Consider the following 10,982-nt stretch of genomic DNA (forward strand, 5'->3'; position numbering starts at 1 on the left):
TTTTATTTCCCGCCAAACTTCATAAGCATATTGGCACGTTAAAGTAGCATGTTGCACCGTTTCTTCCCTACCACAGTAGCAGCACATATCAGAGGCATGTAAGTTTCGAAGTTTGAGTTGAGCACCTGCAAACAGTCCTGAGCCATCCTCCATAGCATAACTTTCATCTTGGGCGGCGCCTTAATGGACCAAAGATGTTTCCACATTTTAGAAGTTTCCTTTTGATCTGAATTCTATCCTCTGCCATTAGCACTCATAAATCTATGAAAGCTCTCAATTCTCATTAATGAATATGTTGTTTTTACCATATAAATACCTATTTTAGAATGTGGCCAGGCTGGGAAATCCTCACAGGTTGTTTTGCTCAATGGAATTTGTAGGATCTTATCAGCATCACCTTCTATGAAGCATGTTCGAATAAGGCCCTCATTCCAATCGCCAGATTCTTCATCTATAAGAAAATGAATTGTGAGATCATCAGGAAGAGGCACAATAGGTTTTAGTAAAGAAGAGTTTTCAATCCAGCGATCCCTTGTTAACTGAATCCTTCTCGCATCTCCCACTCTCCATACTATACCTTTTTCCAGTAGCTTCTTCCCATGCATGAGACTTCGCCATGTAAAAGATGAACTTCTTGGCTGTGGTGCGAACCAGAAATTACAATGAGGAAAATAACGGCCTTTTAGCACCCTTGCACAAAGAGAATGTGGCACTGTAAGGAGTCTCCAGCATTGTTTTCCCAACATTGCTTGATTGAATAGTTCCATGTCCCGAAAGCCCATGCCGCTCAAAGCTTTTGGTGTGGTTAACCGTTCCCATGATCGCCAATGCATTTTCTTCTTCCCATTTTCAATTTCCCAAAAATAATTTGAAATTGTCATTCCCATCTTCTCACATATTCCAGCTGGTAGTCGAAAGCAACTCATCACATAAATTGGAATTGCTTGTATCACCGATTTCAACATAACTTCCTTACCCGCCCGGGAAAGGGGTCGATCACTTCATCCTCTCACCACTTTCCACATTCGATCTGATAGGAAATTAAAGCTATTAGATAGTGATCTACCAACCCATGATGGTATTCCCAAATAGTTTGACTGCAATGCTTCATTTTGTATATTAAGATGTGTCTTCACTCTTTCTTTAATTTGTTCCGGACAATGAGCACCAAAGGAAACTGAAGATTTCTTACGATTAATCCTCTGTCTAGAGCCTTCACTGTAAACCTGTAGCACCTCATTTAGAGCCTGAAGATTCTTCGCATCTCCTCTTGTGAAAAAGATACTATCATTCGCGAAGAGAAGATGTGATATCGCTGGCCCCTGTGTTCCATTCTTAAGCCCTTTAAGAAATCCCTCACTTTCTTTCTTCTTTATAAGACATGACAGACCCTCTACACAAAGAAGAAACAGATATGGGCTGATCGGGTCACCTTGCCTTAATCCTCTTGTTGGTTTGAAAACCTGTGATAGTTCTCCATTAATTCGAACACCATATCTGACATTTGTTACACACCTCATTACAACATTGATCCATGCATTCGAGAAACCCATTTTGCTCATAACCCCATGCAGGTATCTCCATTCGACTCTGTCATATGCCTTCATCATATCTATTTTCAAAGCAAAAAATAGAGTTTTAGATTTCTGTTTTCTAATCGTGTGCATGCATTCATAAGCAATTAAAACATTATCTGTTATTAGCCTGCCCTGCACAAAAGCACTTTGTTCATCTGAAATAATATTTGGAAGAACATTCTTTAATCTGTTAGCTAACACTTTGGAAGCTAATTTGTACAGGACATTACACAAACTTATTGGGCGGTAATTCACCAACCTCTCAGGTCGTGAAATTTTAGGAATTAAAACAATAGTAGTATCACAAAGCCCATCAGGAATTTGGTCACCTTGTAAGAAGCTCCTCACAGCATGGCAGATTTCATCCTTAAAAAGATCCCAGTGACGCTGATAAAAAAGCGCTGGAAAACCATCAGGACCTGGTGACTTGGTCGGCCCCATTTGGAATGAGGCATCATGGATCTCCTCATCTGAGTAGGGCTTACATAACTCCTCATTGGTGATCTGATTCAGCTTGCATGGGATAGTCTTCAGAATAACATTCATTTGGGGACAGGGCTCACTAGAATATAAGTTCATGTAGAAATCACGGGTCATACATTTAATCTGTTCTTTATCATCACATTTTGTACCATCATCTTTCAAAAGATACCACATCCTGTTTGTATTTTTTCTAGCTGAAGCTCTCGCATGGAAAAAGGAAGTGTCACGGTCCCCTCTTGGAGCCAATCCACTCGTGACCGCTAGCGCGCCATTATTTCCTCACATTCAAATAGCTCACACAGCTTCCGTTCAATCGACCTTTCTTCTTCAGAGTATACCATTGTGGTACAGGAAGATCGAAGAGTTGCCAGCCGTCTTTCAAGCTTCTTGATCTCCTTTCTGACCGAACCAAAAGTGCTCATACTCTATTTCTGCAAAGAGCTTGCCATTTTCTTTAAATTTGACCAAACTGATTGAATATTTCTTGGTCCTTCTGAACCTTCTTTCCAGCTCTTCTCTACCACCTCCATATAGTCAGCAGCCCTTGCCCACATTGCCTCATATCTAAAAGTTTGTGAAAAAGGTTTGGCTTCATTACATTTAAAGCCGTTGCCAATTGAAATTAGGACAGCATAGTGGTCCGATGAATATGTAATCACGTTTTCAACTTGGCAGTCTGCAAATAGCTCCATAAACTGTCCATTAGCCACTGCTCTATCAAGTCTTACTTTTACATTGTTATTACCTTTTTGCCTATTGTTCCATGTGAACTTTGGCCCTGAGAAGCCCAAATCAACTAGATCACAGTCCTCAAGACATTCTCTGAAAAGTTTCATCTGTTGTTCCCCTCTTTCTACTTTACTCATATGTTCATCACTACTTAGCACTTCATTAAAATCACCTGCACATATCCACGGTCCAACCCATTGTGTTCTAATAAAGCGAAGGAGATCCCAGACTTTGTGTCTCAATTCTGTTCTAGGCTCCCCATAAACAAAGGTAGATCTCCATAACATCTCCGTTCCCATTTTTATTGTCACATCAATAATATTTGTAGTATAGTGTTGGAGAGAAACATGGCACTCATTGCCCCAAAACAGGGCCAGGCCCCCACTGTTTCCTTCACCGCTCACCGCAAAGCAACCAGAAAATCCAAGAGACCACATCAAATTTCTTGCTTTAGAATCCCTCATTTTAGTTTTCGATAATAATAGGAGGGAGGGACGGAAACGCTTCACCAAAAGGCGAAGCTCAGCAACAGTCGATGCAGTCCCAAGACCCCGACAGTTCCAACATAAAATATTCATGGCTCCTGGCGGGGCTGGTACCCAGCCTCCGCCGATAGAATTACAGAAGTATTTTCCTCATTCCTTTGCCTCTTTATCATCTCTATTTCCTCCCCTTCAAATTCCACCTCATTAATAATTTGGGCCTTTGTCGATTGAGCTACCACAATTGCCATCTCCATAGGGTCTGTACCTAGTGTGACCTCATTGCACCAAGCACCATTAATCAAATCCTCCCTTGATTTCATTTCTGGTTTCCTTTTCTTTCCAAGACACGATGCACTAGTTTCCATATCAACATTCTTAGCATCTTTCACAAAGTTGGGTTCTGTTGTGGCAGTTATATTTTGGCTCCTTCTATTACAGAAAGTCTCTTTATCCTCATCCTTGTCACTAGAATCCAAAGATTGTTGTCCCGAGGGGCACATAGTCCTTGATTGATTATTTAAAAGCTTAGAATCAGGTCCCCCTGCCATCATATCACGCCCACTAGCTGCATTAGACTTCTTCTCTGCGAAACTACCACCTTGGCCTACCCCATCCCCAACACTCCTTTTCTTTCTTTCATCTGCAGCTCTTAACTCCATATTATAAGGAAGATTGCCATTTTCATCCCGTTCAGCAGGATTTGGGCACTCCACCGATGAATGTCCAATAATTCCACAAGAGTAGCAGTAGCTTGGCAATTTTTCATATTGCACCTCATACCACTCCTTTTTCTGTCTCTTAACAGAGAAAATTGACACACCGACACACCCCTTCGCAAAGGTTTTGTTATGTCAATCCTCACCTTTGCTTTGAGATAAGGCCCCCAAGCCCTGCCATTGGAGTCCGCGTCAACCTTTTCCACTTTACCTATCTTTCCAGCTAGCTCTTCTCCCCAACTTTTGTTCATAAGACCAAAAGGGAGGTTCTTGATTCTCACCCAGATTAACATATGATTGAGAACTACATCAGTTGGCCTCGGATTGGCATCAAACTCTTGAACTCGGACTGCTCGGTTGCCCACATTCCATGGAGAGCCATCAAGCACTCGGACTTTGTCCTGCATCGAACCAAATTCAGCAATGAACATATTATCCCCAACCGTCCTTGCATTCAATCCCTTCGGATTTCCCCATGCAGGCCTCAGCGCCGCTATAATTGTTTGAATATTTAGAACCCCCTGCGATAAAACTTTACCAATAATCGCACAATTGGACGTAGCTAATCCATCTTCAACATCATCTGTCACCTCCAAAGCATCACTTTCCTCCGATGTGAGCCTCAGGCGGCCAATCATCTCAGCCATCCTGTCTCCCGAGGATCGACCGCCCCAACCCTCACCAACCTTTTGCATCAGCATTAGGAGTAGCAGCTTGCTTTTCCCCACTATCAGTACGCGGCTTGAATCTCCGCAGTCTGCTTGGTTGCAAAGGCTCCCACCACCTCCTTCTGAATCTGCAGCACCCGTGATAACTCCTAATCCCACCAGACACGCAAGCCAAGGGCGGGTAGTGAAGCTCCAGTTCACCCCTTAATCGCCCCGAACCGCGGTAGATGGAAAATCAGGAGAGATGCAGATAGTCTGATTGAGGAGGAGGAGCAGAGAGAGTGCCTCGCGAGAAGATCACGAGTACACAGAAGGACTCCCGACCTTGAATCTGGATCTAGAAGATCTGGATTTTGGTGGGGAGAAAATCGCCTCTCTACTGTTCACACGAACAGTCGGGAGCCTGTTTCGTTGGATTTAACGACGGTTGATATAACGCTGTAACGCATCCTGTGCGAGCACAGTTTATTATGGCTGTTGAAATGGAATACCGCCTTGCTCTGTTGGTTGCAGTGGCGAACAACCGCAGCAGCGTTCCCCTGTTCGCCACCGGAGCCCGCCGGATGGGATCAGTAGCAGCAAAGCCGGCAAGGTCGCCCCATTGACTCCGCTCCTTGCTCCCTTCCCGGCGAGTCGCGTCGATCCACTTCCGCTCGGGCTCCGCACTTCGCATTGCTGCGCAGCCCGTAGCCCCCGGTGGTTCCGCCATTGGAGTAGGCAGAGAAGGTGTCGCGCCGACCACCAGTCAACCATTGTCGCCGCCGCCTACGTGTGGAACGATGCGCTGTATGCAGTATGCTGCGTCTGTCCTTGCGCGCTTCCTCCTCAAACGAGGGCGCCGGGGGGCAAGCCGTTCCGCCCGACGCGTCGAGCTGCGTGGCCCGCCGTGCGCCGCGGTACGACGGGTGCTTGAGGCCGCTCCTCAACGCCGGGCTTTCTTCCTTCGTGCAGGAGCGGAGAAGTGAGGAGCTATAGTGCTAGGGATTGAGGAGGGGAGGGGCGGATGGCTCGCGCCTTGCGGGAGGAAGGAAAGTGCGGCGGTCGTCGGCGCCGCTGGGTCGCCCAGTGGGGAGAAGATAGGTGTCCCGGACAAAGGAGGGGTTATTTGAAAATATTCAGGGTCCTTTTCGTAAAATATCGGATCGCGATTATAAATCGCGATCCAAATTAGGGGTTATTTGTAAAATTTTGGATCGGAATTACAAATAACCCCCTAGTTAATCTCGATCCAAATGAGGGGATATTTTGAAAAATCTCCAGGCCGGCGATATGGCTGCTGACGAGGTCAAGCGGCCGCCGGCGACCACCGCAGCCCCATTGTCGTATGTTCCGCGTCACCACTCGTCAGCAGAGACCATCTAGACGCTGCTCCGGCGCCGCCGCCCACGCCTTCGGCCCCACGCTCGCCGCCGCCTTCGACTGGAGTTGGAGCCATCCGTCGCCTCGACGCCGCCATGGACGAGAGGGTTTTTTGCAGAAAGTACTCGAGCTTCGGTTTTTGCAGGGCTTGGTTGAGGTCGAGAGAAATTGCCCTTCCCAACCCCGTAAAATTGCAGAATTCATTGCATCATGAGGTGGAAAAGGCCCCGCCTTCAACATCCGTGATACTGATAAGCTCGCCCCTACTCACCTACTGGCGTCAAAGTCGGGCGTCCGTGAGGCATCTCGACCGGAGCATGAAGGATCCCAGATGACAAGCTGCATTTCACCTTTGCTGATTGTCTACTGCTGGCACCGAGCTTCCAAGAGAATCCCTACCACCGTACCAAATCTTGGAAGAATGCTCGTATGATATGATTGTAATGACAATAGTGCCAAGTCAGTACCTGTTAGAGCCACAAGCAATGATCAGGACCATGTTTCCAAGGTACAGTATTTGTGCTGTGCTCACATGCACTAGTCTTTAGAACGTCAGATGTGAGACAGCAAATCTTTGTAGAGGATGCAAGAGCAACAAGCAAAAGAGAACCGAACAAGATGGGAGAATTGATTCAAGAGTTCTCAAAAGGAGCAAGGAACCAAAAACTTACAATTACTGTTTTTCTCATCGAGAAAACTCGACAAAGGCCATTACCAGGTCCAAAATCAATGGCAAATAATGTCCCCTCGCGGGGTTGGACACGCTACGACGCTACATACACCTTGATGTCCTTCCTATCAACCTGCTCTGCCGTGGCCGTATGTGTAATATCTACGGGGAGAATGAAAATTAAGCAGCAGCTTCCTCTGTTTTCGCCGCAGAGAGCTGGTTCTGGATGTGCTGCGGGACGACGTCGAACTTGGCGAGCTGCATCGTGTAGGACGCGCGCCCCTTGGTCATCCCCCGGAGGGTGCTGACGTACTGGAACATCTCGGCAAGTGGCACGAACGCATCAACCACCTGTGATCAATAGCATTGTAAGGTAAATGTTTCAGGACACACTTCAATTAGCAGACTCTGATAAACTAGGCTATGAAGGTGGAGGATGTACTGTTCCATACCTTGAGTCCACCAGGCTTATCCCCAAAGCTGTTAACTTGACCTCTTCTAGAGTTCAAGTCACCAATAACATCACCCAGATGATCTTCAGGAGTTACCACTTCAACTCTCATTATTGGCTCCAGAAGTCTTGGACCAGCTTTCCTCATTCCTTCACGGAAGGCGCCTCTGGCTGCAATTTGGAATGCTAAGACACTTGAATCAACATCATGGTATGAGCCATCAACCAGCACTGCTCGGAAGTCCACAACTGGGTAACCAGCAAGGACACCATTGGGTAAGCTTTCTTCCAATCCCTTCATAACTCCTGGTACATATTCTTTGGGCACTGACCCTCCCTTGATTTCACTCTTGAATTCATATCCACTTCCAGCTTCCAAAGGCTCAAAGCGCACAATAATGTCTGCAAACTGCCCAGATCCACCAGATTGCTTTTTGTGGACGTATTGCACCTCTGCGACTTTGGAAATACTTTCACGGTAGTTGACTTGTGGAGCTCCAACGTTTGCTTCAACCTGTACAGATTGTTTGCAAAGAGTTAAGGGGTGATGCAACATGGTATAAAGCTCGTACATAACAACAGTCGGCCACCAATTAAACAATTATCAAATTTCTATATAGAAATAAGGAAGCATATGATGCATGTGCTGCATAAATGTAGCTAATCAGAATACTAACCTTGAACTCTCTCTTTAGTCTGTCTACAATTATATCAAGATGTAATTCTCCCATTCCTTCAATAACAGTCTGGTTGGTTTCCTCATCTCTAGAGAAGTGGAATGAGGGGTCTTCTTGAGCAAGCTTGATTAATCCAGTAGCCATTTTGTCAGCATCAGCTTTGGTCTTGGGTTCAATAGCAACCTTAATGACAGGATCAGGAAATTCCATACGTTCAAGCACTACAGGCTTGCCTTCCTCACATAGTGTTTCACCGGTAATTGTGTCTTTCAGGCCAGCAAGCGCTACTATGTCACCAGTCACAGCAACTGTTATATCTTCCTTACTGTTTGCATGCATCTCTAGAAGCCTTCCGATTCTTTCCTTTTTATCTTTATTCGCATTGAGGACATATGAACCAGCTACCAGCTTCCCAGAGTATATGCGAACAAATGTTAGTGACCCCACAAATGGATCAGTCATGATCTTGAAGGCTAACCCAGAAAATGGTTCATCATCACTTGGGTGCCTTTCAAGGATCACTTCAGGATCTTCTGGGTCAGTACCCTTCATTGCAGGTAGATCAAGTGGAGATGGCAAGTAGTCGACAACAGCATCAAGCAATGGTTGGACACCCTTGTTTTTGAAGGCTGAACCACATAAAACTGGGACAAAGCTGGCAGAAATTGTTCCCTTTCTGATTAATTTCTTAACAGTTTCCTCATCTGGTTCAGTTCCTTCAAGATATTTCTCCATCACATCATCATCCAATTCAATAATAGTTTCCAGCATCTGGACACGATAGTCTTGAGCCATCTCTTGGAGATCAGCAGGTATGTCTTGATATTCAAATTTCGCACCCAGCTCCTCCCCTGTCCATACAATAGCTTTCATCCTGACTAGATCAACAACTCCTTGGAAATTGTCCTCTGAACCAATAGGCAACTGAATCACCAGAGGCTTGGCACCCAAATTTGCAACTATCATGTCTCTAGTTCTAAAGAAGTTAGCTCCAAGGCGATCCATTTTGTTCACAAAACATATTCTTGGAACCCCATATTTATCTGCTTGACGCCACACGGTCTCGGATTGTGGTTCTACCCCGGCAACACTGTCAAAGAGACAAATAGCACCATCCAACACCCTGAGAGCACGCTCAACCTCAAGAGTGAAGTCGACATGCCCAGGAGTATCAATAATGTTGATCCTGTGTTTGTTCCAGAAGGCAGTGGTTGCTGCAGATGTAATGGTTATTCCTCTCTCCTGTTCTTGTTCCATCCAGTCCATCGTAGCCGTTCCCTCATGAACCTCACCAATCTTGTAGTTTCTTCCAGTGTAATACAGAATGCGTTCTGTAGTTGTCGTCTTTCCTGCATCTATATGGGCCATAATACCGATATTGCGATAATCCTGCAAAGGCACCTGGCGATCTGGATACACAATGAAAGCAGGTCAATATCTATCTCATAAAGACAACAAAGTGGATAAGCAATGAATTATTTCGAAAAAAATGGTGGATGTGGCAGTAAGAAAGTGTAAACTAAAAGGAAGTGACTTCCAATTTTCAGGGACGCATTTGGTAATTCTTACAGATGTATATGGAAAGGTTTAGAATTGATATCCAGTCAAATTGTTGAGTTACATATGAAGAAATTTCCAGTATCAAGTGGCATCAACAGCAAAGCACATTGATTTCCCCTCTGTACTTGCAGCAAATTCACATCAAGCAAACGAAATAGAGAGCCATACTCATTTTACAAGGCCTCAGACACTTTTTTCCTGAATATTTGCAGAACTTTCATTATTGGACCTCCCTATGCCCTGCTTCCCAGTATGTTTTAACTTTCATTCATGAGAATCAAATTTAATTACCACAACAAATTGTACAGAAATGAAGTCCAGCAGCAAGTTATAAGTCCATCAGCAAGCTATGAACTCCAGCATTACTTTTACTACAACTCTGAGCAGTATAGTTCCATTGATTTTCAAGAAACTACTTTTAAAATGTTTATCCGGTAAAGCACACCCTTTAACAGCCGATTAACAAGCATAATAGAAGCACTGCAGGGATAATGTCCTCAACAAGCAAACTGCTCCCTTTGGGTAAGTCGGTCAACAGTAAGCAGCGCAAAAACTAACGAACAAACCCACCGGAACTCTACAGAGATACTCTATTGGTCATTTCCACAAACAACATCGACGCATAGAACACTCACGCGCCATCGACAAGACTCGCGCCAGCGCACTACAGCAACGACGCGCCGAACAAGAGAACGAAAACTTAAAAAGTGGGGAATAGCGCTTGCTCACCACTGGCAGCCATGGCGACGACCGAGAGCCGCGGCCTCCGCGGGCGCGGGCGGAGCCCGGCCGCGGGGCCGGCCACCGCTGCGCGCCCGGCGGCGAAGCGCTGCGCGAGGAAGGGGCGGTGGCCGAGGACGGGGCGCGAGGCGGACGAGGCGGAGACGACGGCGGCGGCGGCCGGCCGGCGCGCGGACCGGGCCGCGGCGGGGGCTCGCACGGGCGCCTCGGCTGCCATGGAGATTGCCTCTGGTTGTTTTTGTCCGGTTCGTGGCTCTCGCCGGCTGTCGCGGGCGGAAGGCTGCGGGTTTTAAGCGCGCGAGCGGCGGCCGCTGAGGCTGAGGATAATGTGAGCCGCGGGTGCAGCGAGGAGGACGCCTCCCCGTCTCACGTTTTGGATTGGCGCTTTTTTTTGGTTTATTTGATAATCAGCATGTTTTCCTCTTCTTTTTGCCTGTATAACTAGGAAATTATAGCCTGCGTTTTTTAAAAAAAGGAAGGGTCTGTGTGTTGAAGAACTGAGAGGCAAATGATTGGAGTCTTGGAGACATGACGACCTTAATTTCTAGAAAATATTATGAAAAAGAATATAATTTGAGGTGTCTCCAAGACTCCCCGTTTAGACACCAGACAGTAGTATGACCATGTTGATCCGCAGTAAAACTTTGTGAACCTTTTTATTCAAAAAAAAACTTTATGAACCTGTATACCCCCAATTCCAAACCCTGCCACAGTTCTGCCACAATACTCTCAAACACTGTAATTTTAGATTCAGTCATCTGCTACCTCGGTTAAGGAACAGCCACACACACAATCTGATCAGGAGGAGTAAACCAGTTAAGCGAAAAGGCATTCCTACTGAGAATGGAGTAGGATCAAATGGTGCC

At 45.9% G+C, this 10,982-nt stretch overlaps 1 protein-coding gene across 1 annotated transcript; it reads right to left on the reverse strand.

The window, feature by feature from the left end:
* Nucleotides 1-6,623: 6,623 nt before the first annotated feature.
* On the reverse strand, nt 6,624-10,397 carry LOC112899392 (elongation factor G-2, chloroplastic). Its single transcript, XM_025967842.1, has 4 exons — nt 10,105-10,397; nt 7,816-9,224; nt 7,140-7,652; nt 6,624-7,038 (listed from the first exon to the last, which is right to left on the reverse strand). The coding sequence occupies exons 1-4, from the start codon at nt 10,331-10,333 to the stop codon at nt 6,868-6,870; spliced, it is 2,322 nt and encodes a 773-aa protein (XP_025823627.1). The 5' UTR covers nt 10,334-10,397; the 3' UTR covers nt 6,624-6,867.
* Nucleotides 10,398-10,982: the final 585 nt, after the last annotated feature.

Source organism: Panicum hallii, chromosome 7 (assembly GCF_002211085.1).
Source record: "Panicum hallii strain FIL2 chromosome 7, PHallii_v3.1, whole genome shotgun sequence".
Classification (NCBI taxonomy): Eukaryota; Viridiplantae; Streptophyta; class Magnoliopsida; order Poales; family Poaceae; genus Panicum; species Panicum hallii.

What these genes read in the sequence shown, in the direction of transcription:
- LOC112899392 (XM_025967842.1), bottom strand. Translation starts at nt 10,333, where the DNA reads ATGGCAGCCGAGGCGCCCGTGCGAGCCCCCGCCGCGGCCCGGTCCGCG. An exon ending in CGTCGCCATGGCTGCCAGTG is followed by an intron (nt 9,225 to 10,104) that starts GTGAGCAAGCGC and finishes TTGTGTATCCAG; the next exon opens with ATCGCCAGGTGCCTTTGCAG. An exon ending in GACTAAAGAGAGAGTTCAAG is followed by an intron (nt 7,653 to 7,815) that starts GTTAGTATTCTG and finishes CAATCTGTACAG; the next exon opens with GTTGAAGCAAACGTTGGAGC.